Raw genomic sequence first — 27433 nt, 5'->3', positions numbered from 1 at the left:
GACACTACCTGGCTACGACAGCAGCATTGGCAGCTTCAGTTGCTGTTGCAGCTTTAGCAACAGAGAAGGAGGGGAATCTTGATCCCTCTGTGCCTGCTCTCCCCTTCCCTATTCCTTCTTCTCCCCATCCCTGATACAACTACAGCAGCATTTAAAGTGACTGGGTGAGAAGGAGAGGGGAAAATACTTTCTTTCTACCATCACTGCAGCAACATCTAGGAGCAGGAGTCCTCTTCTGGTTCAGATAACAATCTGCGTTTGAAGAGAACTGGTGGAGGAAATGGCCCATTTTGGAAGAGTGATGTGCTACATTTATTTTATTTAATACATTTATATCCCACCTTGCTTCCATTGTGGAACTCAAGGTGGCTACATGTGGTTCCCAGGGGGTCTCCCCTCCAAGCACTGAGCAGACCCAGACCTGCTTAGCTTCAGCAAGGTGGCTGCCTCATGTGCCTTCAGACTATGCCCTGGAACCATGAGCATGTCAAATCTGTATTCCAAACCATGTCATTATAAAATCTGGTGAACATGTTGACAATGGGTGGGGGCCATCCACATGTTGCAACGCACATATGCAATGTGCATCCAGACACACACATGGTGGTAGGGCTCCACAGGATCAGGAACCCTTTCAACACAGGGTTCCCATTTGCAGGGTATCCATGTGGATGGAGCTTTGGCTGCAAATGCATGCTGCAGAAGTGTGTTTCAATGAACAGACAGTGGGAGGGGGCAGAGTCTGTCACTGCATACACATGTATTCTATGCATGCAGAGGAGTGCTGTGATGTTCCTGCTGCAGGTCATTCTCCTTCCAGTTTGCCCCTGTTGAAACTGGGAAAACCCACAGGATGTCTGCCTCAGCTTTGGCCAGTTGTCCTCACTGAATCCCGAAGCTTGAGCCCTTTTACTTTGTGTCAAGGAGATACCCAATGGGTTAACTGGTTTCCTTTAACCAATACAAGAGTAGTAACAGGAAAAATAGACTTTTCTATTTGGTAGCGTTAACTGATTAAACCAACACGTGGGTATATATATATATATATATATTTATAAAACAATTAAAATTTATCAAATACAGGAAGTTATATATATTATTAATTGATCATTCTATATTTAGTCCTAACCTGCCTACCTACCCCTTCTAAACCCTTCTCCCCAAACCCCACTCACTAGATGTACGTTCACTGAATCCCTAAACTCTATCCAACCATTAAACTGTCAGTTCTCTCCACACCTTGGAATTCTCTCACTCACAAGCCCCTCCCACCTTTCACTCCCACACCAACATTCTATTAACTCTAACTTACCTGGAAAACGTTTTACAATTCAGACACAAACACTTACATTATCATGCATATGTTACAAGAGCTAATGACTGAATAGGACTCTGGAGTACACAAATCATGTTGTCTCAGCATCCCTTTCTTATTTTACACATAAGGCTTTCCAATCTCATTGCCCAGCTGCCTACTATTTAATAGTACAATCCTAGCCACATTTATTTGGAAGCAAAGAGAATATAAATGTAGACACATAAGAAAAAAAATAGGATGGCATTTCACAAATACAATGTCCTAACTGATCAAGAATGCTAAGGCAAGGGTAAATGTCTATTTTGCCTTATACACAGCTGCTACAAGCAAAATATCTTCACTGCATTAGCCAAGACCCAGTCTTTCACATGTGGTCAATTATGTTTGTAAAACAGCAACAAGTAATAATTCCCTTGTAGCGAACTCTCCAGGTTTTGTATGGATTAAATCTTATGATCCAAACTTATATTAGAATCTCAAGTAGGAATAAAACCAACTACAAATATTCTTTTAAGTATCTTGAGATAACAATAGGCTTTGTCTTTGGGAGACAGACACTCGGTAAACAAGCTAGTTGGAATCTGTTTCCACAATCAGATTTTTTTTTTTTCTCCTTGCAAACTTTATATACAAGGTGGAATAAAGAAGTTATGCAATGGGTGTTAAAACAACAAAATGTTGTTGTCATGCAGCACCTTAAGGGATCGAGAGTTAAGTGGTTTGAATCGACAGTACCTTCATGACTGAGCTGGTACTTGGATTCATGTTACCTAGACACAGAACACATTCTTCAACCATTGGACTACGCAGCCCGGCTTGTCTGCCACACAAAATTAGTTCTACATCAGGAATATAAGGCAGGTAGGTGTTGAACTTCTTTCCATCTGAGGGCCAAATTCCATTTTGGAGAAGCTCTTGGATGCTGCATTCCAGTGGTGGGTGGGAGTGCTTGGGGTAACATTCAACAAAGTTAAGGTTGTCCAATGTCAGTGGGTTCGAATTCTGACAGCTCACAGCCATCAACAGGGGAAAGTATAAGGGCAACAAATCCAGTTCCAGGTTAACACTTGACATCTAAATATCTGAAAACACTCTAGAATTTCGTACAATAACAACGAGAATACATTTGGGTTAATTCACTTAGAACAAATGTAAACTCAGCAGGTACACTGGATATCAAGAAAGAAAGCAAAAGCTACAGATAAGATGAAAATGTTAATTCTCCCATGCATATTTTACTCCAAACCTGCTGGCATATAATAAATAACTGATTAGTCAAATTGACATGCCTCCCCTTACTCTCCCCAGATTATTCATTACAAGAGACATATGGTCATAAAAAATTACTGATTCCTTATTCATTTAGCAAGTGGTCTCACTGGTCTTCAGCAACACTTCAAGGACTTCATATGCCCTGTTTGTAAAAACAAAACAAAACAAAACCCCCCTACAAATGCCATCTGCTGCTATGTTGTGCTCCTTGGTGATTTCAAAACAATTTTCCTTAGAGGATGATAAAAGTGTTTTCCTACCCCCTTTTACTGCCTTTATAGTGCAATCCTATGCATGTTTACTTAGAAGTAAGTTCCAGTTAATTCAGTAGGATTTACTGCTAGGTAAGTGTGTGTCCTATGCCCACTTATCTGGGAGAAAGCCCCATTGAACTCAGTGGGACTTACTTATGAGTAGATTGCGCTGTTAAATTCTCAGATGTATTTTCACAGGAGTAAAGCACTCAGGCCAAGCCCATTAAGGCTGCAAACCTATACCCACGCTTTCCTGTCCTCTTCCCTAAGGGCTTTTTAAAAGCCCTCAAAACAAATACAAGCCATGATGAAGAACTGTCTAAAAGCCATAGACCAGAACAGTTTGACTATGCCAAGATTCTATTTGCAAAGGGAGGAAAACCCCCACTGGTGTCCAGCTGGGCATGAAGTCTCTTTCAAGAAAATGAGTAGCCATGTGATCTAAGCAAGCTGTTTTACAAAACATGGCTGCAAAATGAGATGCCCTTTTAGACAAAACACAACTGGTTTATTACAGAAGGAGACAAAAATAGCACAAAATAAAGAATTCCTTAAGGGGCTGCCTCTCTTCATTGCTTGGCTTGGGTGATGGTTCTAAGCAGGGCTCAGTACTTAAATACATGTCCTAAAGTTATTTGTTTCAGGCCACTTGAAAGAGTCTTACTTAGGATAGCTCTGACCACATGGTTTCTCAGCCTAGAGCAGCTTCAGCCAAGTCTGGGTTTCAAGTGTTGATTACGGCTCCCAAACATGCAGTGTATAGACTTTTCATGTGAAGGACATTATCTAAAAGTTGATTCATGCATGGGTTGGCATACTGAAGCCATTGGTTATGAGATAGACAGGAATGGTGTTCCTCCCTTCTCTTCCTGTTGTATCCAGTAACCGACCAAAGTAGACGAAACAGACAAGCCATACTAGAGAAATATTCTGGTTCGATTTTGAAAATTAATTTAACAAAACTGAATGTTTTGGGGTTATAGTTATGGTAACACTTTTTATTCCACTGACGAAGACCCTTCGGGTTGAAATGCATCTGGGACAGCTTGATATGTATTGGTATAATCTACTATATGATTATTTCAAATCAAGAATGTTAAATAAGCTTTCGGACTGTCGATTTTCCATTTTGGTACAATTTTATATGGTTTGTCATATAATTAAATTTTAATAATTACCTTTTACACTTTGTATTACAGATTTGTTATTTTATCTAATTTTATTAAAATGTATTTAATGGTAGATCCATCCTAATCTTGTACTTCATAAATTCTCTTAAACCCATTTTGCTTTGTGTATTGATTTTGGTTAAAGATAAGACCTTTATTAGTATTTATCAGGTAGAAAAAGGAGAGATATACCAGGCCTTCTTTTAAAATCCTACTTTACAATCACGCCCAGTAGCGAAGTAGTACATTTTGAAGTCCAAGCATTCATCGTGACAGTCCTCATAGCCATGCCCCAAGGAGAGCCCAAACATTCAGGCAGCTGTCTTAAGCCGTATCAACACACCAGTTCTACCAGTTTCCCTTTCCATCTCCACCAGGAACATATCTTTTCCAAAGCGAATGGGTCTTAATTGCCCGTTCAAGACCAGGCCGCCTCAAAATGAGGGGACTGGAAACAAAGCCCTATGAGGAGAGACTGAAAGAACTGGGCATGTTTAGCCTTGAGAAGAGAAGACTGAGGGGAGATATGATAGCGCTCTTCAAGTACTTGAAAGGTTGTCACAGAAAGGAAAGCCAGGATCTCTTCTCAATCATCCCAGAGTGCAGGGCACAGAATAATGGGCTCAAGTTAAAATCTCCCTCTTCACTCAGGCATTTGGCAATATAAGAGTTTTTAATCAGGTCCTGGATTATCTTTGGTTGAGAGTTTAAAAAATTGTTTTTTAGATATACATTGTCTGTGTGTGTTCTCTGTTTATATGTTTTATGTAAATGGTTTTACACTTTGTGTTTAATTGTTTTTTATCTTTGTGAACTGCCCAGAGAGCTTTGGCTATGGGGCAGTATAAATGAAATTAAACAAAATGCCAACAGCAGTGGTGCCATTAGGGCTGGACTACAGGACTCAAGTCTGGCACCCTGCAGCCTGTGGGGGTCCCAAATAACAGCAGCAGATGATGGTGGGTGGCACAACTGCAAACAGGCCCAGCATCAGCACCGGTTATTGGAATAACAAGTCACTGCAACATCCTTTTTCTTTTCCTTAAACATGCACACATGCACATGTTCTACAGATGTTCAGAGTGTTACTCAGAGGAACACCTGCCATCTTAATTTATCCAGAGTACCTCTGGGCCCCATCTGGGGAAGTAAAGATGACAGGCATGACTGGAATTTCACTGTGCAGTGCACCTGGCCTGTTTAAAAAAAAAAAAATTTAGTTAAGGAAAAGCGACCCATTTCTCCTGCTGCTGCTGCTGCCGCCACCTCTAATAGGGGCAGAGAGAAAGCAAATGAGCAAGCGACAAAGGGAATGGTGGTGGGAGAAAGAGGTAGAGTGGCCAGAGTGGCCCACAGTCCTGAGGGCATTTTTCCCAAGGACCCCTTAAACCTGTTAGCACTCCTCCTGGCCTCCATGGCCCAACACACAAAGGGCATAACTTTATGTATGTTTAGACAATAAAGTCCTACAACTCCCAGCATTCCCAGCATGGGGAATGCTGGGGATTGTTGGGCTTTTTTTCAGTCTAAACATGCATAGGATTACACTCTAACTGGTAAATTGTCTACCATGGATTTTCATGGTCATTCCCACCCCCTCACCCCTGTTGATTCTAATACGAAGTAAACTCGGGGGGGGGGGGTCTGGCTCTTCATGTTAAACATGTGGTATGTTGATCATCTGTGTTCACCAGAGAGGTGTCACCACAACTCAGAATTCTACTTCTGACTAAATGTGCAGAGCATAATCTTGTCATTACCAACACGCTTTTTCGTCAGAAAAATAAATTTAAAACATCATGGAAGCACCCTCGGTCGAACCACTGGCATCTTCTAGATTATGTAATTGTCTGTGCCAGAGATCGCTGTGATGTACTCCTCACTAGAGCCATGATGCGTGCTGGACGACTGCTGGACAGACCACCGATTAATTTGTTCCACGATGGCCATTAAGATTGTCCCTCAACATAGGCTCCAAGGAAGAAAACCAAGGTGCAAAATGAACACTCAAGCCCTTCAAGACCCTATTAAGCGAGCCTACTTTCAAACAACCCTCAAGGAACATCTACCTATGGAAACCCCTGAAAATGTCGAGGAACGCTGGAATAAATTGAAGACTTCCATTATCGCAGCCTGTGAACAAACTATCGGATACCAAACTAAGAAACATCAGGACTGGTTTGATGAGAATGAGAGGGAGATTGAACATATTATTGATAAGAAAAGGAAAGCTTTCCAAATATGGCAAAAAGACATCAACTGTGCCGCTAAGAAAAAAATCTACGCCAGTGCAAAGGCTGAGGTCCAAAGAAGAACTAGAGAACTTAAGAACACCTGGTGGATAAAGAAAGCTCAAGAAATCCAGCATTTTGCAGATGCCCATGATGCACGGGGCTTTTTTAATGCCACAAAGGCCATCTACGGACCGACAAACCATGGTACAAACCCCTTACGCTCAATAGGTGGTGCCGAACTTCTAAAGGACAAAGAGTCTATTGCACTGCGTTGGAAAGAGCATTACCACAACCTCCTTAACCGTAACTCTATTGTGGCTGATGAGGTTTTCTCGCAAATCCCACAAAAATAAACCAGAGATGAGCTTGCAGTATCCCCTAGTTTGGAGGAAGTCAGTAAAGCCATTAACAAAATGAAAAATAATAAAGCTAGTGGACTCGATGGGATCCCTGTTGAAGTCTTTAAATAAGGTGGGCCTGAAGCTACACAACAGCTTCACAAGCTCATCGAAAAAATCTGGATGAAGGAGGAGATCCCAGCAGACTTCAGGGATGCCATAATTATTACTCTCTTTAAAAAGGGTGATAGAACAGATTGTGGAAACTATCGAGGCATCTCCCTTCTAGCTACGGCAGGCAAAATCCTGGCAAGGATCCTCGCAACCCGCCTTCTACCTATCTCAGAAGACATTCTCCCTGAATCCCAAAATGGCTTCCGCCCTTCCAGGGGGACAGTGGATATGATCTTCACCGCATGACAGCTCCAAGAAAAATGCAGGGAGCAAAACCAACCCCTGTACATGGCATTTATTGCTCTGACTAAGGCCTTCGACACTGTAAATCGTACTGCTCTCTGGACCATCCTTCTGAAAACCGGATGCCCTAATAAATTTGTGAACATCTTGCGGCTCCTCCATGACAACAACAATCTTGGATAACAATGGCTCTCAAAGTGATCCATTCAAAGCGGGATCAGGCGTTAAGCAGGGATGCGTCATTGCTCCAACCTTATTCGCTATCTTCATCGCTATGATTCTACACCTTGTTGAAGGGAAACTTCCCACTGGTGTAGAAATCATATATCGAACAGATGGAAAACTTTTTAATCTCAGTGGGCTGAAAGCAAAAGTAAGGTAATTACATCCTCTGTCACAGAACTTCAATATGCTGATGATAACATAATCTGCGCACATTCAGAGGAAAATCTCCAAACTATCCTAAACATATTCACAGAAGCATATGAAAAGCTCGGCCTCTCGCTTAACATCAAAAAAACCAAAGTGCTTTACCAGCAAGCACAAACCAATCCCTCTGTAGCGCCATCAATCCAGTTTAACGGTGTGATGCTGGAAAATGTCGATCACTTTTCTTATCTTGGCAGCCATCTCTCCACAAAAGCCGACATCGACGCTGAAATTCAGCGTCGTCTGAGCTCTGCGACTGTAGCATTCACCCGAATGAAGCGTAGAGTGTTCGAGGATCGGGACATCTGCAGGGAGACCAAAATGCTTGTTTACAAAGCCATTGTACTACCAACCTTACTGTACACCTGTGAAACATGAACCATCTATAAACGCCACTCCCAACTTCTCGAAAAATTCCACCAATACTGCCTCCGAAAAATTCTGCAAATTACTTGGGAAGACAGACTGACTAATGTGAGCATATTGGAAGAAGCAAAGACCACCAACGTTGAAACAATGATTCTCCAACATCAACTTCACTGGACTGGCCATGTTGTTCGAATGCCTGATTATCGTCTTCCAAAGCAGTTACTCTATTCCCAACTTATGAATGGAAAACGGAATATTGGTGGATAGCAAAAGAGATTTAAAGATGTTCTTAAAGCTATTCTAAAAAAAATTTAACATAAGCATTGAGAACTGGGAAGCTCTAACTCATGAACGTTCCAACTGGAGGTCAGCCTATATTAAAGGCACTATGGCCTTTGAAGCACAAGTACAGAGTGAAAGGGAGAAACGAGCTCAGCGGAAGGCACGTCAAGCAAACCCTCACCATGACTGCCTTCCACCTTAAAACCTATGTCCCTACTGTGGGAGGCTGTGTAGATCCAGAATCGGCCTTTACAGCCACCTGCAGACCCACTGCTAGAGATTAATGTGTTGATTGACCTATCTTCTATGAATCTGTCTAATCCTTTTAAAGAGTTATCTATATAGACTCTGTCTTTGGAAGACAATCTTACTCGGTCATGAGTGATCACCATGATGATGAAACTCTGGGGGGGGTCTGGCTCCTCATGTTAAAGATGTGGTAAGTTGATCATCTGTGTTCACCAGAGAGGTGTCGCCACAACAACAGAAGGAGAAGCCAATGGTGGCTTACCTGGATTTTTCAAGGAGCTGGCTTTGGTCCGTGCAGGGCTCCAGGAATGAGTGCACTACACCATTCTAAGTCCCTTCATAGGAACGTACTTCAGGGTGGAAGGATTGAAGTGAATGTCATCAAACTGGCAGGGGCTGATCAACCAATGCAAGAGGCTTCAGCGTCCCCCCACCAATGTGAGAGGCTTCCACATCCTTTCTTACAGCTGACAAAGCTGCGAATGATCGAAGCTTTAACACTTCACATTAATTACTCCAAAGCAAACATTAAAGAAACACAGGCGCAGCCTTCTTTCTCCCCTGAAGCTCCCCACACTGCGAACAATGGAAGCTTCGCATTAATCACTCCCTTGCAGCTGGGAAAGCAGCTTCAACATAGCGCTTCACAGCCTTTAGGAGAGTTAACCCTCTGAATACTTGAAGCACCGTGGCTCCAGCCACCTCCCTTTCTAACCTCCTTTCTCCTTTCCGCTGAAGCTCCCAATGCTGCAAAGGATCAAAGCTGCGAATTAATTAGTTCCGAAAAGCAAGGAAGCAAACATCAAAGACATGCCACTTCGACAATAAGGCTCCTAAAAGTGTTATTGCATGGGAATCTCGGTAACTTCTGGAGGGTGTATATCAGGAACAAGCCTCATTGACCACAATGGGAGTTACTTCTGAGTAGACACTAATTGGGTTGTGCTGGGAAACACAAGGACAGGAAACACTCCTTGCCTGGGGTCAGGGTGAAAGGCACACCCCTGGGCAGGGCTAGCATACCCAAGGTAAATGCGGGGCTTGTGGCACACAGCACCTATACTGTGGAAAACCTGACTTAAGGAAAAGAATCAGACTTAAAGTAGTCTCAGGAAATCTGTTTTTCCCATGAAAAGCTCCAGGGTGGCTGCAGGATGGCCACGACATCATGTGCCCCAAACGACCTCAAAATGGAGCCTGCGCTCAGCAAATCAACCACGGAGACACCCCCCAGGTCCCTAGGCTAATTAGGGCTGGACAAGTTAGGAAAGACATCACGCATAAGAGCAGGTTAACTATGTTTCTATGTAGTAATTAACTTCTCACATTTGAGTGGAGAAAACAGGAGGGCCGTCAGGCAGACAGAGAGAATCCACAGACTGCCTCCCACTGGATGCCAAACAGGAAATCAGGCCTATACACATTCCAGTAAATTCAGTACCATCACAGATGGTGCTGCATTTTGGAGGCATGAGGGCCCATCAGATTAATGACTTAGCAACTTGTTTACGTTCTGGAGAACAACAGATATTTGGACATGTGTCTTACTGGAAAGTGTGCATATTTTCCTAGGGGATGCCAGTTATGTCACTCTGTTAAGTTGATTAATAATAATTATTACAGATGGTAAGAAAATTAACACATCATTAAATGGCGCTAACACAAAACAGTTGATGAGTGCAAAGCCAGCTCCTGGAAAACAAAATGTGTGACTGAAGACAGTGGGCCAGAGAACTGAGCAGGGCTCTCTTCCATTTTGTAGAAGCTCTCCGGGCCCGGGGTGTGTGTGTGTGTGTGTGTGTGTGTTTTAATTTTTGTAACCCGCCTTGTGTCCCAGTAGTGGGAAAAAGGCGTGGTATAAATATAATAATACTAACAATAACAATAATAATATTCCAGTGGTGAGCAGAGCCGAAGCCAAAGAGGGTGGGGCCAGAGTCAAAGAGGGTGGGCCCAAAATGCAAGCTTTGCAAAAAATACCAACATATTTCAGATTAAAACTGTTACTGCCAGTGAACTTAGGAGAGGGACTTTAATGTTTTAAAATGGGGGGGGGGACTGCACAAGATCTGGGAAACCACCAATCAATCTGTGGTTAGGAAAAAGGGTGTGCAGCCATGGCTAGGGGGCACCATCTGGGGAACCTTGGAGAGCTTGATCTGGACCCCAGAAAGGCCAGATTTGGCATCCTGGCCTGAGATTCCCCACCCCTGGAATAGAGGATGGATTTAATAAAGGTGGCCAACTGGTAGCCCGCAGGCCACATCTGGAGTCTACTCATATAATTTGCAGCCACCTCCTCTTACCATCTCACCACAAAGGTAGTGAGTCTCAAACTCCATCATGTTGTTTGTGGCAAGAATGCCCAACGAGTCAGAAGCTGAAAGATAGTGTTGTATAGTGGTTAGAGTGCTGGACTAGGACTGAGGAAACCCAGGTTACATTTGGGAGGTGGGGGAAAGGAAGATGATTGTCTTTTACGGAATTCTCTTTTACAGTCAGTGTGGTGTGGTAGTTAAAATGTTGGACTAGAAATGAGAAGATCCAGGTTCAAATCCCCATTCAGGTTAATCTACCACACAGGGCTGTGGTGAGGATAAAAGCTGTGGGGGGTGAACCTTTGGATTTGTGCGCCAGCCTACTAAAGAAAAAAGGCTTAAACAAGGGAATGCTTCACTCACTGTTCACAGTGGGAGAAGTACTGCTTCTTGTTGGCTGGGTGTACTGCCATTTTAAAAGCAGGAAGAGACAGCCTGGAGGCCTCAGCAATATTGCAGTGGCCTTGAAGACATCTTGTAACTTTTTTGTGGGGCATCCACTTCATTGGAAGTGGTGCCCTGTCTGCTAGAAGCACAAAACAAGACACCATTACTAACCTGGCAGGGATCTCTCATGAAGAGACAAGATGCCTAAAAGCGAAGTTTCTCAAATCGTGGTCAGCGGACCACTGGTGTTCCCTGAGCGCCATTCAGGTGGTCCACCAAAACACTGTGGAACAGTCAAGAATATGTGTACTTGGCCTTGAACTTGATGTATTTTTTTCTGACAAGGGAGATCAGGGTAGTTTTGACAAGGGCTGTATTATCGGGGGTTGGACTCGATGGCCTTGTAGGCCCCTTCCAACCCTACTATTCTATGATCAGAAAGGCTAACAAGGCCCTAGCCTATGGCCTGTGATTTTCATAATATGATGGTGGTGATGTCTACTGATATCCCCCTAAAAATCTACTAGGAGCCCTTCTCAGCAATCTGACTTAGAGCTTATTCTTTTCATAACATGAAGCTGGTTTTGACAATGATGATGGTGCTGCTGATTTACTTTAACCCCATTAAAATACCATATCTATGTGCTTTGATTTGTAGAACAAAAACAAGTTGATTAAGTGGACCACTAAGACATGCAGTTTTCAAGTGGTCTGCAGAAAAGTTTGAGAACCACTGCCCTAGAGAGTTCTGGGATAACACAGGGAGCTCCAGTGTTTTGCTATCTTCTTGATTTGTACAGCTTGTAGAGTCAAAAGAGATGCTTTGCCCACCACTAACACCGAGCAAGACACCCCTTCCAACTTGACAAATGACCCTTCTTGCGTTTCTACCCCAGATCTCATTTGTGTGAACAATATGATTAAAAAACATGAACAGATTGAAATAGAATTCACAACTATTATTGTCACATTGAGGGTGAGGAGTGCAAGATGAGGTTGAGAGAGAATAGCTTATGACAACCCTGCAGTGTAAGTCCACCGTTACTATCCCCCACATTGCAGACTGTGTGGAAGCAGAAGGTAGGAGACAGTAATATTAATCTGCAACATCCCAGCAGTGTACTCCAATGTCATGATGTACTTACAAACATCTAATACACTGTAGCCACCCTTTTGTACAACCATCAGGATTGTTAGAGCACAATCCTATGCATGTTTAGACAGAGAACAGTCCTACAGTTCCCAGCATTCCCCAGCCAGAATGGAATTGTGCACTTAAGTTACTAAAATACTACACTGGTCTGGAAGTCATTTTCTGAAGTGGCTGTTTTGGATTTTCAACCAAGAAAAATCCATTCAAAAATACACCTCCGACTGTATGGACTATAAATATTGTTCAATTGCCCCTCAACCCCCGTTCCCAGCTCGAAGGCAGTGCTCCTTTGCATGCAGATGTTTTGATTTTCTGCTTCATCCTGATGGGATTATTTAGTACTGATGCCTCTTGTTAAAAAGGCAACTACCAGAGAAAAAACAAAAGGCAAAACAAAGTGAGCATTTACTAGTCTCATATGTACACAGGCTATCTTGGAATAATAAAAGGAGGAATTTCAGTGAAAGAAGAAAACAAAAGGCAAAACAAAGTGAGTATTTACTAATCTCATATGTACACAGGCTATCTTGGAATAATAAAAGGAGGCCACGCTCTTCTTCAGTGAAAGAAAGAAAACAGTTTTACTCACAAATATTCTTGCATATACAAACCTGTTGCAAGATTCCTGTTCTGTAGCTCCAAGATCACCTTTGTATCATGGTGTCCAAATCTTCTGTGCCAGAGGTGCGGGCCATGTGCATGACACTTAGCTCATAGGCACCTCCATTTTCAAATGCTTGTGCATATCAAGTATTGTTTTCGGTTACTGTGCACTTTTTGTCTTCAAAGTGTATTGCAAAACCTCTTTTGTCTAATGCAGACACACTGAGCATGTTGCAGTTCAACTCAGGAATAAACAATACATCATTTGTTATATTTGCAACATTTATATCAGGCAATTGGCATTATAATACTCCTCTCTTTATGCCTTGTATCTTCACAGTTTGCCCATTTGCTGTTTGGACTTTTCCATAATCACTTTTGCTTAGTTTATAAAAAAAAAATCACTGGAAAATGTTCTGTGGCTAATGCATCCACTGTCTATGATCCACTTTTCTGATTTTGGTTCATTGCTGCTAGCCATGAGGATGTTGTGATTCAAAAGGAAATTACTCCCTCTTTCTCCAGCATTTTGAAAAACTTGCCTCTCATGCTTCTTTTGTTCCCTTTGTTTAAAATTTTGGGAGCTACTATTGGTCAAGGGGGAGTTCTTGTTGCTAGGTGAAGGCAGTCTTTTGTAAAATGCCCTTTGCCATCACAGTTAAAGCAACGCTGTGATTGGTTTTTGAATCTTTTGCTGGGTGGGGCGTTCTCTTTCTTCTTTCCACAATTTGATCAAGATGCCTGGGGGATAACATGGAGCTTCTGTTCTATACAGAACAGAAATATTGGAACAAGGATAACTGTTTTGGCAGTTGGCCTCTCTACACCACCACATTGAAGTTGAAAGGAAACACACCCAGATGGGAGCGAAGTCAGGTCTTCCAGCTGTAATTCAAGGGGTTTGACAAAAGTGGGGCACTAACCATTCAGGAAGGACAGCCAGTGGCATACACACACACCCATCCTTGGTGGCTCCTAAGTAATGGAATGAATGGCTGACAAGCAGCTGCATGGCCAAGTGTGGCCTGTTTCCTGGGTACCCCATGACTAATCAAGCAGATAAAAGGCCCGGAGGTGGTTCTGAGTGTTACATTTGCATTTGGTAGCTGTTCACTAGAACTCCCAACATGAGGCCCAAAGAGGTGTCCATGCGAGTGAAGGAGGCCATCATTAGGCTGAAGAAACAAAATAAACCCATCAGAGAGATAGCAAAAACATTGGGAGTGGCCAATACAACAGTTTGGAACATCCTGGAAAAAAAGGAATTAACTGGCAAGCTCAGCAACAGCAAAAGGCCTGGAAGACCACGGAAGACAACTAAAGTGGATGACCGCAGAATTCTGCTCATGGTGAAGAGGAACTCTTTCACAACATCTAGCCAGGTTGTTAGAAACTCGTTTGTCCAACCATGACCTGTAAAATAACTTCGTGACACACGTTCAAGCAGCACTCTATGTTTATTAAGCACGTTTGCAAAGGTGGGTGTCCTAGTTGAGTAGGCACACCTGACAATCAAAGCACACAGTTTTTATTCTCTTTCCCCGGCCGCTGAGTCCCTCCCTTGTTTCCCCATTGGCTAGGTACTCCAAGGTTCACAACTTTCCGATCCGCCTATTCACATTATCTCCTTGACATGTTCCCCCTCCCTTTACATACATCGCATGTACATTATAATGACCTTATTAGCTATGCAGGGTGTGTAACATAATATTCATGAGTTCTTTAAGCACACGCAGTTATATGTATCCTAACTCTGGCTGTTTTATCAAATTTTCTAATGTGGTTTCTACTTTGCTTAGCTAACCACACTTCTAACTTCATTTTAAGTTTCTTACCACAAAGTACCTTAGACACATTTCCACATCCTGTCTCAGCTCAGTTACTGCTCAAAAGCATTTGTGACCTATTTAATGCAAAAGCAACATTTAACTCTTTCCTACAAGGTCAAGAACGCTCTTGCGGAGGTAGGCATGTCATTGTCAACATCTACAGTCAAGAGACAGCTTTATGAATGTAAATACAGAGGCTTCACAACAAGATACAAACCACTGGTAATGCTCAAGAACAGAAAGGCCAGATTAGCCTTTGCAAGCACACACATAAAAAAGCCTGCCCAGTTCTGGAATAAGATTCTTTGGACTGATGAAACCAAGATTAACTTGTACCAGAATGCTGGGAAGAGAAAAGTATGGAGAAGGAAAGAAACAGCTCATGATCCAAAGCATACCACATCATCTGTCAAACATGGTGGAGGCAGTGTTATGGCATGGGCATGTATGGCTGCCAATGGAACCGGGTCACTGGTGTTTATTGATGACCTGACTGCTGATAAAAGCAGCAGGATGAATTCTGAAGTGTATTTAGGGCTATACTTTCTGCTCAGATTCAGCCGAATGCTGCCAAACTGATAGGACACTGCTTAATATTGCACATGGATAATGACCCAAAACATACAGCAAAAGCTACCCAAGAGTTTCTCAAGGTAAAGAAGTGGGATGTTCTTCAATGGCCAAGTCAGTCACCTGATCTCAACCCAATAGAGCATGCTTTTCCCTTCCTGAAGACAAGACTGAAGGCAGAGAGGCCCACAAACAAGCAGCAGCTGAAGGCAGCTACAGTCAAGGCCTGACAAAGCATCTCGAGGGAGGACACTCAGCATTTGGTCATGTCCATGGGTTTCAGACTTCAGGCAGTCATTGACTGCAAAGGATTTTCCTCCAGGTCTAAAAGGTGATCCTTAAGTTTGAAATGATGTTGGTTTGTTCCATTACTTATGAGCCACCAACAATGGGGGCATGTGTATACAACTAGCTGTACTTCCTGAAGGGTTAGAGCCCCACTTTCATCAATCCCCTTGAATTACAGCTGAAAGTCCTGCCTTCGCTCCCATCTGGGTGTGTTTCCTTTCAACTTCAATGTGGTGGTGTACAGAGGCCAACTGCCAAAACAGTTATTCTTGTTCCAGTATTTCTGGCCCTGACTGTACGTTCCTCCCATAAGCAGGAAATTGTATCTTTAAAAGTTAGTCCAGGTCTCTCATCCAGGGCCCTGTCTCCACGACCACAGAAGGAGAAGGAAGGAGAGGCTTACCAGCATTTTTCAAGGAGCCAGCTTTGGTCCATGCAGGGCTCCATGGGCACGTGAATTGAACCATTCTAAGTGGCTTTACAGAACATATTTCCAGGGGGGCGGGGGGGGGTTGAATGTCATTTGACTGTCAGGGGCTGCTCAACCAATAAGAGCGGCTTCCCCCCATCCAGGCTCCCCCCCTTCTCCTTTGGTAAAATCTTCTTCCTGTGTCTTGATAATCTCAGTAACTCCAGGAGTGCGCATTTCGAGAACAAGCTTCACTGAATACAATGGGAGTTACTTCCGAGTAGATACTAATGGGTTTGCTGTGGGAAAGACAGCAGTAAACACAGGGATGGGGAAACCAGCCTCCATTGTAACCCGATGCTGTGCAGGATCACTGTAATAGAGGTGTGAATTAGTTACTTCCAAAGGCAATAAACCAAGCCAGGGAGAATTGCAGGTTCGGTAAAGAGCTTTACTGCCTTCAGGGAATCAGTGATTAAGGGTGCAATCCTATGCAAGTTTAGACAGAGAAAAGTCCAACAACTCCTAGCATTCAGTTGTAGGACTTCTGTCTGACTAAACCTGCATAGGAATGTGCCCTTAAAATCTGTATTTCAATTCAGGGGGAATTTTGTAAATTCTGATGTGCGCAAGCCTCACTGAGCACAATGGGAGTTACTTCTAAGTAGACACTAATTGGTTTGTGCAGGGAAGGGAAACACACAGGAAACATCCCTTGACTGGGCTCACGGTGAAAGGCACACCCCTGGGCAGGGCTAGCATAGTTGAGGTAAATGTGGGGGCTGGGGCACACAACAGCTATACCGTGGAGAACTGGACATAAGGAAAAGAATCAAACTTTAAGCAGTCTTGGGAAATCCAGATTTTCCCTGATAAGCGGCTGCTGGATGGCCGCGACAGCATGTATCCCTAACAACCTCAAAACGCAGCCAGCTCAGACGCTGGTGGAGACACTCGTCCCGCAGGTCAGAGATAAAACTTCCGAAACTCTCTCCTAGAGATCCAATCAAAAATCCCAGTTTTTGATCATCAGTACATGCTAATCCAGTTAGTTTTAGTTTATCAAAAATTGTGATCAAATATATTATACGTCTCTCAGTTTCTTCTGGATTCAAGCCTCAGTTTACACATTTCTGTGATCCAGATGTACTGACCCTTAGAGCTTGTAAATCCAAATGTAGCCTGGAGACAGTCTAACATCTCTTTGCATGTTTTAGGCCCTGTTCAGACATGAAGGGGAGAGGGTGGTTAGGGTAACTACAGAGCAGGGAGGGTTAGGCTAACCATGACATGTGTGCCCATCACATGATTGGCAACCACGTGACATGCCTCCTGCCACTGCCACCAGGTATCCCGGAGGCCATCAGGCTGGGAAATTGTGAGTGCCGACAGCAACCATAGAGTCTGGCTGCACATCCTAGAGCATTGCTGGAAATGGTGGATGCTCTAGGCTGCCTTCTCTATGGTTGCTGTGTTTTCACACAAAGCAGCCGATTTTAACAATGGATATCCCACCACATGATAAGGTACCCCTAACCCCACTGCAGAGGAGTGGTTAGCCAGGGTGGTTTCCTAGCATCGTGGTCAGGATATTGACCCCACACACGACATGCTAAGCCACCGTGGTCCCCTCAAAAATGCAAACCATGATGGCTTAAGTGTGACATCTGAACAGGCCTTTGGAGTCTTGTACAAGAATTGGCTGATCATCATCTAACGCATCATAAAAACCTTTGCTACACCATCTTTCTCCAGCCATTTCGGAGCTTCAGGTTTATTTTTTTGGAATGCTCTCTGAGCCCTTATTTGCTTCTAATACAACAGTTAACCTTATTTCCCATTGCTCAAAGTTTTGGCTTTTCAGTTTTGGTATTCTTCCAAAGAAACCTCCATTAGTGTTGGAGACCATTCTGCTAAACGTTCAGCAGCTAAAAAACCAAACAAAACTAAGCTAGCCTTCTCTATGTGTGAGAAGGGGGGAGAAAAACAAAAAGGCAAAACAGAATGAGCATTTACCAGTCCCACATGCACACAGGCTATGTTAGCACAATAAAAGAGACCACATCCTTCTTCAGCGAAGGAAAGAAAACAAGTTTACTCACAAACAGTCTTGCATATACAATGCAGGTACAGAGTAGAGTTTCAAAAGTGTTTGTTCAGCCCATTTTGTGTTCCATTACACTGGCAGGAGTGAGAGGGCAAACTCATATGCTCCCAGCACTGGTGGAAGTCGGGGAGGGGGGAGCAAGGGGGCACAAAAGGAATAAATCACAGGAAACCACGTTGTCGGCCGTAGAGATCTGAAGGCTAGCTGTGGTCAAAATTCCATGTCCATCTCTGCACAGATGCGCTAGGTTTTCCCTCGCTAGCAGTGAAAAATGGAGATCTCAAATCAAAAACACCGCTCCAAGAAATGTGCATGTATCACTCTATCCTTTCTAGCTCTGGTCCTCTAGATGCCTCCTTGCCCGGCTTTTCCCCACAAACGGAACTTCCTAAGCCCATAGAGATGTAAAATCAAGACATATTCACCACCCTCACAGGCTATTTGCATTTGAACGCCGGCATAAGCTACCCGGCTCATAACGCAACAAACGGGAGCCGCATTTTCTCCTCTCTATGGTGCCCTGCCTTGTTTCTGTCACAGAAGTAAGAAATGAGAGTGACGCATCCCTTTGAATGGATAGGGAATTTCCGGGTTCACATTTGAGAAGCCATTATGCGGTTAATCGACTGCATGAACATTGGGAATTTACATCGGAAGGGCTAAGAAGTCAAAATACATTGAATTTTTTCACATGAAATAAGAATCGAGTTAGAAAGAGTAGGAAATCCTCTTTTGCTGCCTGCTACTACCTTTTGTTTCGATGCACGCTACTGCAGCACCACCACAGCGGAGATCAAGTTCTAGATTTGTCCATTAATTTCTACGGGCACCTCTCAGTTTCTCTCCCCTATAGGGAGGAAACACACACACATCAATTGAAAATTCAGGCTTAGGTTCAACCAACGTTCGGCTTACTTAGGACAAACCCACTGCTACGGAAGTTATTCTAACTTAGAGTTAGTCTAACTTAAGACTTAAGTTAGTCTAGCTTGAATGCTACTTAAGTTAGACTAACATAGGATACAACCCTATGAGTCCCTCTTCCCTTTTTCTACCTCTGTGTGGCCTTTTGCGAGCTCGTCTCCTCCTCCTCCCCCACCCTTCCTCTCTAGGACTTCACTTGCTGGTAGGAGTCGAAACGCCTCCCGTCATGCCTAGCGATACCGTTGGGCCGGGCGCAGCGAGAGCGGGGCGGTGGGAGGGATTTAAAGGGGAGGGCGGCAAGCGCCGCCGCCGGAGTTCGCGGCGAGGGGCGCGCGCGGGGCGGCAGCGGCAGCCAGAGGAGCGGCATGGCGGAGCCCGGAGCAGATTCGGGGGAGCTCAGTCTCATGGACAAAGGCATCCAAAGGTGAACGGCTCGCGTATGTGACGCACCTCGGCTCGGCTCTTGATGCAGTCATAGAGCAGACCCACTGAGATCAGTAGGGGTTAAGTTAGTTGTGCCGAACACGTCCAATTTATTTAAGTGTGTTTGCTCATTGTATGAGTTTAGTATCATTCAGTCTGGATCAGCCTCTCCTTTCACCAACCTGGTGCCCTCCAGTTGTTTTGGACTACAACACCCAGCATTCCTGATCATTGCCCATGCTGGCCGGGGCTGATGGGAGTGTTTATTATTTCTGTTATTGTTTCATTTATATCCTGCCTTTTTCCTTCTTGGAAGGGAACCCAAGGTGGCGTACATGACTCTCCTCCTCTCCATTTTATCCTCACAACAACAACCCTGCGAGGTAGGTTAGGCTGAGAGTCAGTGACTGGCCCAAAGCCACCCAGTGAGCTTCATAGCTGAGTGGGGGCTAGAACCTGGATCTCCTGAGACCCAGTCCAACATTCTAACCACTACACCACACTGGCTTTCAGTGTGGAGTGGTAGTCCAATTTTGGAGTGGTAGTCCAATGTGTCTGTTATAGAAAAGGCCCATCCCAAAGCTAGAGAAAAGCACTGTGGGGTTGTTTCTGGAGTTACTTTGCAAAATACCATAGCATGGGTGAGAAAGAAGTGAGTTTCCGTTTTTTAAAAAGGCATTGTCCCCCAGAGGCAAATTATGAGTTCCTTACTAGAACTTGAATGAAAAATCGAAGGCTGCATTAAGGAGGCAAAGGGCTTGAGAGGGACACACAGATGTTCCTTGGTGAGGTAGGTTGCTTCTCTTCTCCTAGGCTGCAGGTATACTAGGTAGGGATGTTGGAGAATTCCGCCACGGACTCCAGTGAGGCCAGATTCTAAAGAAACCGGCCTCCCGGAGTCCATGGTGGAACAGGGCAATCCCCACCACCACCCTGCAGAATCCCCCCGGGATGGAGCCTACCTCTGGCTCTGGGTGGTCTTCAGGCTGCTGCCGGGCTGCAGCCGCAACTGGCGGCCGCTACGCCAGCTGCCATTTGCGTTCCTGCCTTTTGCCGTGATAGGCTACGTAAGTATATACGTAGCCTATCACGGCTACAGCAAGGACACAAATGGCGGCCACTACGGCGGCTGCCATTTGCAGCCGCAGCCCAGCAGCGGACGGAGGTCTGGCTGCGGGCGGCCCCAGCCAGCGGCTCCGCAGAGTCACTGCGGAGCCAGCCAGGGAGGATTCCCGGGGGCGGGGGTGGAGCACCAGCGGAACAAGGTAAGTGGAACCAGGGCAAGTGAGAACAACAAGGAGTCCTGTAGCACCTTAAAGACTAATCAATTTATTCTGAAGTAAGCTTTCGTCAGAGAGCTTCGGCTTTTGGGTGGTATAGAAATGTAATAAATAATACTGCAACAGACATAACATGGCTATCCCTCTGGAAACTGGGGCAAGAGAAGTAACTCTTCTTCTCCATCTTGGGTGAAGGAGTGGGGCTGTTGTTGGTCCTGTGCCAACCACCTCAAGCTATTGTTGTCCAGGTTTAGCTCTGAAATCTGGGACTAGTGAAGAAAGGTAGAAGGGAGTACCCCTGAGTATGTGCAGGGTGCCCTTTCTCACATTTATGAGAGAGAAACTGATTGCCAGGAAATTCAAGACAAAAGGATGGTTTTGTGCTTCTGTGTACAACATATAATTAATGCAACTTGCTGCCACAGGATGTGGTGATAACTGGCTTAGATGGCCCTAAGTACTAGTTGGAGGGAAGAAACACTGGGGCAGAGGGCTTGTGCCTTCATGTCCTGTTCGTTGGCTTTCTGGGGGCATCTGGCTGGCCTTGTGGGAAACAGTATGCTAGACTAGTTAGGCCTTAGGGGTGACCTAGCATTGCTGTCCTTATCTTAAATCCTACCCTTCCTCCACAGATATCAGGCTGGCATAGTGTTGTGTAGTGGTTAGAGCAGCCTTCCCCAACCTGCTACAGATCTGGTAAACAACTAGTCATCATCCCCAGCCAGCATGGGCAATGGTTATGCTGGTTGAGGATGATGGATGTTGTAGTCAACAACATCTGGATGGTGCCAGATTTCCTGCCCCAGCTCTTGCCCCCAAGGAACTGCAGGCTATCCCTGCATGCTCAGTACCAAGGAGCCAGAGTATATAAGCAAGTCTGAGACATGGTAATTGGTTTCTTAAATGCTGTTTTTCTCACAGCATAATGGTAATACTGACCTACCTTGCAGAACTGGTGTAAGAGTCGCTGTGTGCTTTGAATGGTTGATATGTGTCACATAATAAATTTGTTACTTATTTTATTTATATCATTTATATACCGCTCCACATCAAAGATTTTGGAGGGGCGAACAACAAAGATAAAAGAATAAAACACGATATTAAAACAATGTAAAAGAAACAATGCTTCTGCTGCTGCTGCTTCTTATACTGTGGTTTGTAAAAAAAAGAAGAAGCATATCCTAATGTCACATGATTTTCATTTGTAGTTTAGCAGAATTACCTTTAAGTTCAGAACTTCACACACTCAACTTGCACTGTAACCAGATCTCCAGGATTGAAAGGCTCGACCACATGTTGAACTTGCAGCATCTAGATCTATCATCAAATCGCATACATTGGATTGAAGGGTTAAATTCCCTCACTAATCTGCGTACCTTAAATTTGGCTTGTAACTTAATAACAAAAGTTGAAGGTTAGTCCCGGCTTGGGTTGTTTTCCGTTGCTAGTGTAAATGTTGTGTTTAGTGGGTTGGATCCAGGCTTGTTGTTCTGTGAATGGAAGGGCTCCTGATATTAGGGGGGTGGGGGGACTGAGAGTCCGCAGAAGATCCCCACTGGAAGAAGTGGGGAGGTGATTCTTGCCATTTCCCCCTGTGGCACCGAGTGTCACCTCCCATGCTGTTCTGGAGGCTGGGGAAAGGAGGAACCAGTGTAAATTGACTCCACCCCCTTTGCATTCCTGTACTGCGGGAGTGTCTCGTTACTGGAACTCTGCTCATGGGAAGTCTGGATTCAACCCCATGTCTTGTGAACTTTCTAAAGCATAATTCAAGAGTTCTTGTGCGTATTGCTTGAAAAGCTGGCTTAATCAGTGCTGTGCACTCTATAAATAACAGTATTTTGAAGAATGCTGCTTTGTCTGTGCCTATTCTGAGATTCTAATTGTTCAAGAGTCCACAACTCTGCTTACCATGGCAAGTGTCTAGTTGCATTCTGGTGTGACAAAAATGCTCCACCTTGGAGCAGTGGTGGGATTTGTCTTTGCAGTTGCCACATGCTCTGAAGCAGAGCAACAACAAGGAAGTTCCCTGGCTTCTCCAGTTCCAAGCTGGGCTTGACAGTTGGGCTTCCCATTTTGGTACTGGGCTACCAGGGTTTTCTGAGTGCCATGGCACCCCACTGCCAAAACAAGCTCTTTCCCAGCTCCAAGTTGAGCAGGGCTAGGGATCGTTCTGGGCCTCAGAATTGGAGGAACGACACGAGAACAGTGCCAAGGGGAGGTGCAGGATCCTGGTGACCATAAATTCTGGCTTGACTACCATGGCCAGCCAAAAATTTGTGGGCCCCTGCAATTATTGTGACTATATACAGTCATGTAAAAAAGTACACCCTCTTTGAGTTCTGTGGTTTTACATATCAGGACATAATAAAAATCATCTGGTCCTTAGCAGGTCTTAAAATTAGGTAAATACAACCTCAGATGAACAACAACGCATGACATATTACACCGTGTCATTATTTATTTTACAGAAATAAAGCCAAACTGGAGAAGCCATGTGTGAAAAACTAAGTACACCTTATAATTCAATAGCTTATAGAACCACCTTTAGCAGCAATAACTTAAAGTAATCATTTTCTGTATGACTTTATTAGTCTCTCACATCATTGTGGAGGAATTGTGGCCCACTCTTTTTTACAACATTGCTTCAGTTCATTGAGGTTTGCGGGCATTTGTTTATGCACAGCTCTCTTAAGGTCCCGCCACAGCATTTCAATCGGGCTGAGGTCTGGACTTTGGGCCATTGCAACACCTTGATTCTTTTCTTTTTCAGCCATTCTGTTGTAGATTTGCTGGTGTGCTTGGGATCATTGGCCTGTTGCATGACCCAATTTCGGCCAAGCTTTAGCTGTCGGACAGATGGCCTCACATTTGACTCTAGAATACTTTGGTATACAGATGAGGTCATGGTCGACTCAATGACTGCAAGGTGCCCAGGTCCTGTGGCTGCAAAGCAAGCCCAAATCATCACTCCTCCACCACCGTGCTTGACAGTTGGTATGAGATGTTTGTGCTGATATGCTGTGTTTGGTTTTCGCCAAATGTGGCGCTGTGCAGTATGGCCAAACATCTCCACTTTGGTCTCGTCTGTCCAAAGGACATTGTTCCAGAAGTCTTGTGATTTGTTCAGATGCAACTTTGCAAACCTAAGCCGTGCTGCCATGTTCTTTTTAGAGAGAAGATGCTTTCTCCTGGCAACCCTTCCAAACAAACCATACTTCAGTCTTTTTCTAATTGTACTGTCATGAACTTTAACATTTAACATGCTCACTGAGGCCTGTCGAGTCTGAGATGTAACTCTTGGATGTTTTGCAATTTCTCTGAGCATTGCACAGTCTGCCCTTGGGGTGAATTTGCTGGGACATCCACTCCGGGGAAGATTGGCAACTGTCTTGAATGTTTTCCACTTGTGAATAATCTTCCTCACTGTAGAATGATGGACTTTAAATTGTTTGGAAATGGCCTTATAACCCTTCCCAGATTGATGGGCAGCAACAATTGCTTCTCTAAGATCACTGCTGATGTCTTTACTCTTTGGCATTGTGTTAACACTCACCTGAATGCTTGAGACCAGCAAACTCCTGAGACTTCGGTTTTTATAGAGGTGGTCACACTTGCTGATGATCAATTAATCGAGGGCATTTGATTCAGCACCTGGCTGCTACTTAGCCCCTTCATACCTATGGAAGCAGTAAGGGTGTACTTAGTTTTTCACACATGGCTTCTCCAGTTTGGCTTTATTTCTGTAAAATAAATAATGACACGGTGTAATATGTCATGCGTTGTTGTTCATCTGAGGTTGTATTTACCTAATTTTAAGACCTGCTAAGGACCAGATGATTTTTTATTATGTCCTGATACATAAAACCATAGAACTCAAAGAGGGTGTACTTTCTTTTTACATGACTGTATACTAATACTAATATTGGTATCTCTGTACTAATAATGGTGTCAATTCCTTGAGTGCAAGTCCTTCTGTAGCCTAAACGGCACCATCTATGCATAAGAGGGTGGGATCATCAGGTGTGGGGGAATCACCAAGATTTGCAAAGCAAAATTTTTTTCAGAAAAATCTGGGGCGGAGGGGACACACACACACACACAACGGAAACAGCGCAGTAAGGACTGAACATACTCAGTAGCAGTGGAATGCTGCCTGACCGGATTGGCGGGAGAGGGGGGGAACTCAAGGGAAGAGGAATAGAATAGGATAGCTAGAACCCTGAACAGAAGCATTTCACGCTGTACCATTTTGTTGCAGGTAGGGATGTACAGATTGTGTTACATCTGTTTTGTGTGTGTTTTGCCATGTCAGGTGTCTTTCATTCTATCATCTGCTCATTGACGGAATTGGATTTTTTAAATCAGAATTTTGTTGTACTTGCACTAATGCACACTTGTGCAAATGCATTAATGCGAATTAGCACTAATGGAGATTAACTAATGCAGATTAGCACACTTGCTCTAATGTGCATTTGAGCAAATCCTCCCACAAAAGTGAAAGCGAGGTTGCAAGTCTGCAAAATCCGCATAGCTTGGGAAAAGCCACCCGCTGCAGAATCCATAGGTCGGATTCATAGAAATCTAAACTCATTTGAATCTGTTGCAGATTTCTCTGACATCCCTAGTTGCAGGTTGTGATATATATATATACTTTATGTATTCTGCATAGTCAGATAATCTTTACTTATTTACCTTTTTCTTCCCCCAGGACTGAAGAAGTTGTTTAACTTAACTAAATTAAATTTGTCTTACAACCGCATACATGACCTTACAGGTAAAAAATACTTTCAGCTCAGTCCTATGAAGTCTACTCAGAAGTAAGAGTTATTGAATTTGATGGGACTTACTCCCAGATAAGTGTGTGTAGCATTGCAGTCTTTTGTAGAAACTTCTATGGAATGTGCTTGTTTGAGCTGAGAACTTAAATCTTGGTTGCAGGTCTCTGTAAAGGAATTATTTAGCCAGACTGTATTTTGAATAAGAATGACGGGGTTTAGTAAAATGTCTGCAATTCACCAAGAGTTATATTGCAAAACCGTCTAGTGCAAGGTTTACTTTTAATACAGATGTCCCATTGAAAAAAGTTCTAGTTGCTTCATCAAAGACCTTAAGATTTGAATAGGGCTTCCGATTCAGGTGATGATAATCTAATGATAAACTGACAACTTGCTGTCCTTTAATGGTACTCCAAAACCTGCCACTTGAAGTGGCTTGCCTAATGATTGGGCTAGGCTTGTTTTTCAGTAATTGTTGCTGCTGTGTAGATTTGGTTAACAATTTGCTAATAATGTAAATTTGGAGTATTTTACAGAGAGAAGGGGAGCGTTCTATTCTTGATACGTTTACTAGTTTAATACAGTCATTTTTAAAAGCATGATGATGGCATTTCCTGAAAATGTTATTTGGCATCTCGCATCTAATTTTTACAGGACTTCTATATCTCCGTGGAGCCAATTATAAAATTAGTCGCATTGAGCTTCACAGCAATTGTATCGGTAACATTAACCATTTACTTCAGTGCCTGAGTGGACTACAGTACCTGACCAATCTTACTTTAGAGAACAATGGGAAAAGTAATCCAGTGTGTGCTAAAATAGGTAAGACTGGTGCACACAATATATAATTGTGGACTACTGTAGCTATGAAATCTAGTGAAGGTCTTGAGAAAGAGCTTGTGCAAGCTTTGGATGGGGGCAGGGGCGGTGTCTGTCTGTCACCCTTCTCATGCTCTTCCTCTAGGTCAGAAATAGCCCTTCTGTGAGCAGAAGAGGTTTTCTGCTAGCAGAAGGTTCTAAGCCCTAAATTTAATTCTTCAGCAAACAGTGTTTTTTCAAATGATGGAATGTTCTGATATGTTTATACTAAGGTGAATTTGCAGCACTTTCAAAGAACTTTCAAAGAAAGTGAGAATGAAGCATAGGAAATAATATCTTTATTGTTTTAAGGTTACAGAGAGATCCTGCTTCAGGCTTTACCCCAGCTAACAATCCTAGATGGAAGGAATATATTTGGTGAACCAATAAACTTGGTAGAAGCAAACTCATCAGATCTGAAGTGCTTAGAAGGTCTTTTAGACTGCTTGGCTTCATCCAATTCTCCTGTAGATGAAGAAGAGGTGCTGTGACTTCTATATCTTCTTGCTTTTGTCTGAAAGCAGAAAAGCAGTGTGTGTTTTCCTCCATATCACTTATAAGTTGGGGTTTTTTTTTCCTTTTCAATAGGTTTGGATTGATTTGCCAGTGATGACACCCCGTATTGATCAGGTGTTAGCTCAGTTTCGCCAGCGTGCAAATATACCCAGCTGGCCCACTTCAAGCTCTTCTACCGCGGTCATATCCTCCTCTGAGCCAGAAAGAATTAAACTTGATAGTGACACGAGAATAAAAAAACTAGAGGATCAGATATCACACCTCCTGGAAAAGGTAACACATTTTCATGTTTTCTGGTCCAGCAAATGTTTACATGTTGGTGCATTTACAGCTGATACACTTGCACCATGTGACTGTAAGGCTAATGTTGTACAAGAAGATCAGGAGAATTACAAATTCTAAGTAGATCTGGTAATATTGTCTACTTGCAGTTATGCATAATGGTGTAGCGTCTTAGACGCACATTCTACGTCGCTCATCTCTTGCAGTCTCTGGAGGGTTACTCTGATACAGTAAACTCCGTTTTAGTTAGTACCAATCTGAAACAAACGGGAAGGGGAAGGGGGCAGCTGGATCTGTCTCCTTCACTTCTGATGGCACTACTCATTGGTGATCTTTTATGTGCTGTCTTTTATACATGGCTTCTCCAGTGACTCAAA

The 27433-nt window shown here is 43.7% G+C and overlaps 2 protein-coding genes across 12 annotated transcripts in view; one reads left to right on the top strand and one right to left on the bottom strand.

Annotated features, from left to right (window-relative positions):
- The window catches only part of SLC7A13 (solute carrier family 7 member 13), a 28390-nt gene extending 15051 nt beyond the window's left edge, over positions 1–13339 (bottom strand). For 3 of the 4 annotated variants that reach the window (XR_014789830.1, XM_084848022.1, XM_084848024.1), the window contains exons 1-2: positions 12801–13332; positions 7537–7736 (exon numbers count right to left, since the gene is read on the bottom strand). Coding sequence is in view for 3 of the 4 variants with exons in the window: in XM_084848022.1 (XP_084704148.1) it covers positions 7537–7570 (34 nt within the window). In the remaining variant the exon portion in view is untranslated. Of the gene's footprint in view, positions 1–7536; positions 7737–12800 lie in introns of all 4 variants that reach the window. The other variant, XM_084848023.1, reaches the window with a different exon arrangement.
- A 5784-nt stretch (positions 13340–19123) lies between these two features.
- LRRCC1 (leucine rich repeat and coiled-coil centrosomal protein 1) overlaps positions 19124–27433 on the top strand; it is a 32429-nt gene continuing 24119 nt past the window's right edge. For 5 of the 8 annotated variants that reach the window (XR_014790079.1, XR_014790080.1, XM_084849218.1 and 2 more), the window contains exons 1-6: positions 19124–19343; positions 21889–22036; positions 25334–25399; positions 26055–26222; positions 26571–26740; positions 26847–27047. Coding sequence is in view for 5 of the 8 variants with exons in the window: in XM_084849218.1 (XP_084705344.1) it covers positions 19146–19343; positions 21889–22036; positions 25334–25399; positions 26055–26222; positions 26571–26740; positions 26847–27047 (951 nt within the window). In the remaining 3 variants the exon portion in view is untranslated. Of the gene's footprint in view, positions 19344–21830; positions 22037–25333; positions 25400–26054; positions 26223–26570; positions 26741–26846; positions 27048–27433 lie in introns of all 8 variants that reach the window. The other 3 variants (XR_014790081.1, XM_084849219.1, XM_084849217.1) reach the window with 1 other exon arrangement.

This window comes from Heloderma suspectum, chromosome 4 (assembly GCF_057233095.1).
Source record: "Heloderma suspectum isolate Gila_16-S chromosome 4, 16-S_ref, whole genome shotgun sequence".
Taxonomy (NCBI): domain Eukaryota; kingdom Metazoa; phylum Chordata; class Lepidosauria; order Squamata; family Helodermatidae; genus Heloderma; species Heloderma suspectum.
The sequence above is the reverse complement of the archived record's forward strand: the minus strand, read 5'-3'. Positions and strand labels throughout refer to the sequence as shown.